Source organism: Capsicum annuum, unplaced genomic scaffold, assembly GCF_002878395.1.
Source record: "Capsicum annuum cultivar UCD-10X-F1 unplaced genomic scaffold, UCD10Xv1.1 ctg997, whole genome shotgun sequence".
Classification (NCBI taxonomy): domain Eukaryota; kingdom Viridiplantae; phylum Streptophyta; class Magnoliopsida; order Solanales; family Solanaceae; genus Capsicum; species Capsicum annuum.
Window position 1 is genome coordinate 214,646 of NW_025896065.1, and position 8,610 is coordinate 223,255.

General features: G+C 38.4%; 1 protein-coding gene across 1 annotated transcript; it reads right to left on the minus strand.

Annotated features, from left to right (window-relative positions):
• Nucleotides 1-6,038: 6,038 nt before the first annotated feature.
• Nucleotides 6,039-8,610, minus strand: LOC124895795. The gene is made up of 4 exons (XM_047406217.1): nucleotides 8,535-8,610; nucleotides 7,390-7,641; nucleotides 6,356-6,478; nucleotides 6,039-6,217 (listed from the first exon to the last, which is right to left on the minus strand). Exons 1-4 carry the CDS (start codon nucleotides 8,608-8,610, stop codon nucleotides 6,039-6,041), a joined length of 630 nt encoding a protein of 209 aa, XP_047262173.1.

Below are 8,610 nucleotides of genomic sequence, written 5' to 3' on the forward strand. Positions count from 1 at the left end.
ATCGTCAGCCTTAACAAAATAGGGCTTTGAGTTGAGTATTTATATGCTATTTCTAACGGCTTGTCATACTTGTGAAAGCCTGTCAAAATTGACGTCAATCCACCTCAAGTTGACTGAAACCAGCTCACCTCCTTTATACGACTCTTAGCTACAAATATAAAAACATAAATTCAATAAAATTAAAACCTTGGGTTGCCTCCCAAATAGCACCTAATTTGATGTCACGGCATAATTGGGTTATCTCGACTACTCAGACTTGGTCAAGATGCTAGATCACTACCTCATTACCATATTCTTGGAATATATCGACTACCAAAAAGATATTCATCTCCTCCAACTGCTTTATAGGAGGATGCATTTTAAATCTAGCCTCTCTTTTTCCATACCTGAACTTTAGCTCATTGAGTTCCATATCAACCAACACTCTTCTCGTGGCTAATAATGGTCTACCCAAGATGATGGGTACCTCAAAATCAACATCACAATCCAATATCACGAAGTTTGCAAGAAGAATAAAGCCATCCACCTTCACCGGCACATCTTGGAATATACCAACTGGTCGTTTCACCGACCTATCTGCCATCACAAGACGCATCGTTATGGGGGTAGGTTCTCCCAGTCCAAACTTCTTATAGATATCAAGGGGAATTAGATTAATACTTGCTCCTAAGTCACATAAAGCTTTGGTAAACTTCATGGACCCAACTGTGCACTCTATGGTAAATGCTCCAGGGTCAGGCTTTTTCTGCACTAAGGATTGTGAAGAAACAGCGCTACAATGGTGGATGTTGTCCACCAGCTCATAGCTTACCTTCTGCTTCTTTGTTAGCAATTTCTTCATAAATTAAGCATAGTTTGGCATTTACTCAAGTGCCTCCATCAATGGCACATTCACTGTCAGTTGTTTCATTATTGCCATGAACTTGCTAAATTTTTTGTTGTCTTCTTTATTCTTCGATCTCTGAGGAAAGGGAGGTGGTGATCTTGGGATTTCTTTCAATACCACTTCCCCTTTCTTTTCATCTTCTTTCTCTGAAATATCAACAAAACCATCCATCTTCTCAGACTCTACTGGATTGCTTCCTTCTGATTCATCAACAATTACCTCCTTCTCTACGGCTTTGCCCATAAAAGGGCCAGATAATATCTTTCCACTCCGAGTAGTAATAACTAAACAAGAGCCATCAGTCCGTGAGTTTTGAACCGTATCACTAGGTAAAGTACCAGCTTTTCTCTGGTTCAGAGTAACCGACAGTTGGCTTATCTATTGCTCCAACTGATTAATAAAAGTAGAGTATGAGCTAACCAACTGATTGAGGGTAGAAAATTCACTTTTCATAGTAGCTACCCCTGAGTTGGTAGCTTCAACTCCCTTCAACAGCTTTTTCATCATCTCCTCCATGGACATTTTGCTAGAACTAGTCATCGCAGAATCCTGACTTCCAAGAGGAATATACAAACCACTCCTGTCATTATTATTTTTCAAATATCCCTGATCCCTATCTTTATAATCAGGTTTATCATAGAAAGTCCGACCTTGGTTCCCTTGGCTATTGCCTCGGAAACCCCCCCGATTACTCACATAGTTTGCCTTAGAATCAACACTTGTAGACATAGTACCCTGAGATTCCATAGCTTTAACAATTTTAGTTTTTCCAGATAGCAAGTACTTGGCCAGCAAGTCCATCTGTGTCTTCAAGTGGGTCATATCTTGATCTCACTCCTCATCCCTTCTACGCTGCTCCACAATAATACCACTAGCAATAGTCGGGCTATCCACTACAGAATCCCTAGAGTTCCAAGCCCGACTCTGCTTGGTTATTCTATTAAGCATGTCAAAAGCATCTAGAAAAGAGAGGTCAATAAACGAACCACCTGTAGCATTGTCAACAATAGGCTTTGTCACAGAGTTAAAAGATCTATACAAGGTATCCATCAAGTGAAATTCCATTATATTATGGTTCGGACATTGTTCAAGTTTCTTCTTAAATATTTCCCAAGTTTTGTGCAGTGCTTCAATCGGGAGCTGTCTGAAGTTGCTAATTTCATCCCTCAACTGTACTCTTCTAGAGGGTGGAAAGAACTATTCTAGGAACACATCTTTTAACTGTCTCCAGTTGGTTATAAAATCAGGCTTTAACTCATTCAACCACATTATTGCCTCCCCAAATAGAGACAAAGGAAATAATCTCAACCTAATCGTATTTTGGCTCACTCCCAGATTGTCAAAGGATTTGCAAATGATGATGAAGTTCACCAAATACATGTCCAGATCATCACCAGACAAGCCTCTAAATAATCTTTTCAGATGCAGGAGTTGGATCATGGTACTTGTTATGCTGAATTTTGCACCTGGTGCCAACAGTGGAGGACTGATAGCACCCGTTGCACCAGCTCTATCTATTCCTTCATCATCTTCATCAACCTCATATTGCATAGGTTGTTGCCCATATCTTCCTTGGACTGGATGATTTCTGTTGATGTTTTGTTGTACTGGTGCAGCAACTTATTTAGGTCCCCTTAGGTTTTGAGGATTCAGCAATTCCTTATCACCCAAGTCTTTATCATCAGGGTTCTGGTGATGTGCTTCCTATTGTTTAGTCATTCTTCCTATCAGTTGAGGTTTTGGATTGATTGGTAATAGTGGTTCTCCAGAACTTCTTGTGTTTGACATAAACAACATAGTACCTATAATAAAAGAAAACAATAGATAAAAATAAATCAAGGAAACTTAACTATCAACAAATTTTTTCATACAAACTTCTAGTCTACAATCGTATTCCCCTGCAACGGCGCCATTTTTTGATAACGCTCAAATTACACTTTTGAATGGGTGTAAGAGATCATTGTCAATATAAAACCCAACTAGGTTAGGGTCGAATCCCACAGGTAATAGGGTTTGAACTTCGATTTGTTTACGAAATGCTTTACTGATAGTTTACTATTTTCGAAGGATGGGGGTTTAAGTTTCACAGAAAGTCAAATGTCACTTTCAATACTTCAGTGTTTGTAATCAAGATAAATAGGAAACTAGAGTTATGTTCACCCTGGATTTTGGGAGTTGACAGATACTAGGCAATGATTGGGATTCTTGAAGTATGTAGAACAACAGACTATCCTTGACTATGATACTTTCTGACTTATCTTTCGACCTTACCAGACAATTTATTATCTAATTCTCTCAAACTTAGATAACTTATCAATTTCCAAAAGGATGTTATCTCAAGTAGATTAATCCAGTTATGGTATCAATCATTAAACAAAAGGTCTGTAGCTTCTGAGTCCCTGTTGATAATTCATGACCTCTAGTCTATTTCTCCGTTAGAAGCAAATAAAACCTAAGGCATAATCCAATATTTGCAACCACTAGATTTCAGTTAAAACAACAGAATTACAAGATGTTCTACTACTCTTGGAATCCATTACACACCTAGCATCATATTAAACCCTAATTCATGGATCCCAGAACTCTGGCTAATAGAATTAGCCACTCATTATTTAATGAACGAAATAACAAGTTGAATTCATGATGATAAGGATCAACTTACGAATGGATGAAAAACAACAAGTAGTATCTTCAATTTAATCACAAGGTGGAAGACTAAAAATTGTTGATAAGAAACAAGAAGAATAATTAATGAAAGAGAGCAATATACGTCCCTCTCTTCTCAGAGTTAATGTCTCCTAGATAATGACTAATTCCTAAAAACCCTAAAACAAGTCTTTAAATAGTCAAACCTAATAAATGAAACAAAATTAAAGTTTTAGTTTTCTCTTTGAATTAGACGACGATGCTTTTGACATTGCGTCAGACACCTGACGACATATGCCAGATGTCGTCAAAGATTCCAATGAATTGTTATCATCTGACTCTTCAGATGGTAATCCTGATGGAGTTTCAAAGATCTTGATGGAGCTTGCAAACTAGCATCACATTTCACTAAAAATTAGCATACTCTGCCCTCTGGTTGACGGTGATTTAACGAGATCACAAATATTTGACGGCCCTTCCGAATCATTGTCACATTTCATCTAATCTTCTCAAATTCTGTCTAATCTTGAAGGTGACTTTGATAGCCTGTCCCATGTATGATGGTACTTCAAAATGATCGTCAGATATATTTCAGCTTATTTCCACCAGCTTTAAACTGTTTTATTCTTCTTTCCTTTGGTTTCTTCCCCGATACTTATATCTGCATTAACATACAAAAAATGATCAAAAAGTACAAAATTTGCTTAAGACTTCACAATTATTCAGAGTTAAAAGCATCAAATATGTTAGCATTGACTCACACATCAACACCCTAAACTTAAATAATTGTTTGTCCTCAAGCAACCAAAACATAACTAGGAATAAACAAAGTACAATTCGGCAGCTAACTACTCTTATCAGTTCAGAATACATGCACCATCTCCATGATTAATCAAAATAAAATAAACTGTGTCTAATATTTGAAAACAACTATGTAACTCACAAGCATCTATATATGGCAAAAATCTCAGCAATAATAACCTATCACATACCTAAATTACATTCTCCGAACAAAGTAGTTAATAACAACATACCTGGTGTGCCCTCACCATAAAGAAATCTCTTTTTCACTTAGATTTACATGTATTAACATAGGGATGAACGTAAGACTCACTCTCAGAACAAAGTTCTAACATTGCGCATCTAATGCCATAGGCTTGCCCTTATAGTCAGTACTGAAGTCTTCAGATAAGTCAGTTAGCATCACTATAGGTATTTTCTAAGTTTGTAACGTAGGCTAGGGGCTAGTATGACATTCAAGGGTATTTCATAGTGACTATACCTCCTTGGTACTACATTAACTCACGGGGTTTAAACTTTTGACCTTCTTTTCTTCCCTCTTCTATTTGTCAAGTAGTCTCAAGATGGGTGTTCTCTGTTCACGCATTAGATCAACTTATTCATTTTTCTCTTTTCTATATACTTTTTCACTATACCTAACTTGTTATTCATTTTCTTTATTTTCCCTCTCTTCATACTCATAATGCATCAAGCACCCCTATAGTAGCCACCCTCAACTTAGGCTATTTGCCAAAGTCAAGGTGCACAATGTCCAAGGAGAACCAGGGCCAAAACATGTTCATTGTGATATAATAGGAATATGAAAGGTGTACAAGAAAGAATTAGGCTATTTAGGCTCAAAAAAAAGAATCAAGGGATATTGTTCACACTTGGATGGTCATTTAAGCTAATATGGGTTAACATGAAAAAATGGCCTATGATCCGTTGCTAAATGCCTATCCTATGACTATGACACGACGAACTGAGCAAGTTTTAGATTTAACGCACAATGGGAACTGAGTAAGACCTTACATGCATATGGCACACAAGTATATAGCATATCACTACTCCTCTGTTTCATGCATTTGTTCTCTACAGGTTATCTATTTACCACACTAGTACCATAAATAGATACATAGTGGTCACACTAGAAGCACTTCACACAGTTCACAACATATCAGACCACTGGAGACGTACTCAAAATTCACTAAACGAGCTAACTACCTCAAGTATTTGCACTACTCCTAATTATCCACCGAATGTGTTACAACAACAGTTTCCCTATACCCTTAACTTAAAATCAAGAAATAAAAAGCACCAAGGGTTAGAATATACCTAAAATCAGTCAAGCCTGTGGATTCTAGGTCTCCGACCCTGCCATCACATCATCAGCTATCTTTTCCCCACTCATAACATCTGCCTTTGTAGTAGCTGGAGCCTGGCTCGATAAAGCACCTGCAGCTCTAGCTCTGATGGTTGCTTCCCATTTCTCTATTTCAGCCATAAACTCCAGTATTGCCCTTTTCAAGTTCTCCTTCTCTGCCTTCTTATTTGCTTTCTTTTTAGTCTTTCTCTCTTCTTCACTATCAGGCTCATATCTTTTGTTTTTGCCTTTCATTTCCCCCTTTTTCTTCTTTTTCTTTGAGGAGTTCGTAGTAAGATCATTTATAGGAATGTCTTCCTCAACATCATGTATAGTTGATCCTGTTGGCACCATAATTTGGTGTTACTGCAATATCCCAACCTCAGCCTTCACCTTGTACAATGCATCCCTAAAAGTAGCAATATCAGTATCTATCATCTCTCTTGCCCGAGTATTGAATCTGTTCTCAAGATCTGCTACCCGCACTGGCAAAGTCATGAAAGGTTCTAGTGTAGGATCGAGTACAGCTTTAAATCTTTTGTCTACAGCAGCAGCAAATTATTTGGTGAAGGCCAGTAGTTGTATCTCGCACCAATTTGCTAGCCTGGCCACCTTCATAATATCAATTGGCTAAAATTCCAACCTTCTTACTGTTAGAGAAACTGAAGCAGTCAGCTCACTTTGAGGCACTGAACCTTCCTGAGCTGAATGTGCTGGTGGTGGTGGTGATACAGTTTCGGGGCTTTGCACCCCAACATCTGGTGCTGAAACAGTCTCAGTGACTGGAGGATCTGTTGCACACCCTACATTTTAATAAAGTCGCAAGCCTGGCCGAATTTCATTTTTGCTGACAGGGTTGTGAGTCTTCTTGGCATGCATCTCATCATTAATACCTAAAATCTCAGAAATATGAGCTGCTTCACACAACCTAGTAATCAGGCATGAGAATAGATATGTAGCATCAGCTCTTGCGAGTCAAATCTTGATCTATTCTGCTATAATTTCTCCAAAATCCAAGGGGGTTTTATCTGTCAAGCTTGCAACCAATATTGCTCGATCATCCCCTAATATGTTGTCGCCCTTGGTGAGTATCAGATGAATCCGTATTAAACCCCCCCCCCCCAAAATACTTGCCTCTGAATTTAGAGATGCTTTGGAAATCTTTTCTGCTGGATTATCAACCATTCCAGTTCCCCATCTGCTATGAGTGTCGCTAGCCACTTGTGCTGATTTTCTCGATGCTTCAATCGGGCATAGAATATAGGTGAGGTAGCTCATGGGACGAAGGCTGGCCCATGAAGAAACCTATTTATGGTGGCAACTGATACATCCACCCCACTCCACGTACTACAACTTTGGTCAGGAGAGGCTTATACTAAAGTTTTATCCCCTTCTTTGCATATATTTTCCATCGTAGCCTGTTACTTCACGCAGAAATGCTGGACAAACGAAGGACAGTAAATATTGCTTCCCCTAGTAGTCCACTCCAGACCATACTCCTAGAGTTTATGCATAACCTCAGGGCATCTGATCAACCCTGTAGTGATAATCTTCTTCTCCTCTAGAATTGGCCTTCTGGCATTTCATCGATCTGTTCTACAAAGTCTATCCAAATAAATCATTTTAGCCCCATGGATTCGCCATCTCACATTGTTACTAACCTCGGGGTTTTCTTATTTCACCGAATTTCCCTGTACTAAATAATCCTTATCACCTTGGTGATCCGAAGATGGTGATTCAGACTCAGTTTCTTCAGTTGCAAGCCTCTCAAAATCTTTAGTTTTGACTGCTGGTTTAGTACTCTCAGACCTCTGCTCAGTGTGTTCTGATCCTTGTTCCTCCGAAGCTTTCTCAGATGAGGTTGTCACCTCATTATCATCAGTATCCTCCACCTCAGTAGGCTTAGGTGGAGGTGGAGTCTTTGGACTAGTCCTCTTTCTTTTCCATCTGAGCAAAGGCTCCTCATCTTTATAATCAGAGCCCTCATTGACAAGTTATAAAGGCACATTATCTATAGCTGCTTTCTTTGGTGTGGTTGGATTCTTCCTCTTGGATGTCATGCTCAGTTCTGTACAACGTAGAAATCCTTAATTGGTACTTATAATCAAACAAGAAAAGAAGAAGGATGACCTCAATTAAACATCAACACTATTTTTAGTTCCAAGGTTTGACGGCCTTTCTGATTTGTCGTCAAAGGTGTGACAGTGCTTAAAAGCATTGTCAACCTTATTCAGAATCTAAAAAATTTCTCAGCTTTTGATTGCATTTTTGAATGGCTGTCACACAGGTGCAAGGCCATAAAAATTGTCGTCAGACAACATTACAATTTCTAACTTCTTTTACTTGATTTTTCTTCTATCATTATTCTCAATTTCAACTTAGGTCATGTTCTTTAGTGAGATTTCCACGAAATTATACTGCATACCCCTACAAACCCTCATTTTTGAAGGGGCTTGAAGCATGTTAATGGGTTTAGCTCACTCTTTTGAAACCAAGGTTTCTTGTAGTTCACAATTGATCCAAAGAAAGATAAAGTTGAAGTTTTTCTTATACTTGGATGTTGAAACTTTAGCTGATGTACTCTAAGCACTTAGACTTATGAGTGAGAGAAGAATGAGATAAGAGAGGTAGAAGATTTCTTGGCTTAACTCTCAGGCTTCAACAAGGAAAGTCTTAAAATTTTGACTCAGAAGGGATTAAACTTGACAAAGCAAGGGAAATAACTCTCTAAGGAAAGAAAATTAAAACTAATAGGAAAAGACCTATGGTACGTGGGAATGTGAACAGCTGTGACTGGGCTGGGTTAGCCCAAAATTTTTAAGCTAGGCTTTACGACATTTTTAACGGCGCGTCAAATACCTGACAGCACTTCAAAATTGTTGTCAGCCTTAATAGAATAGGGCTTTGACTTGAGTATTTTGACGCTATTTCTCAT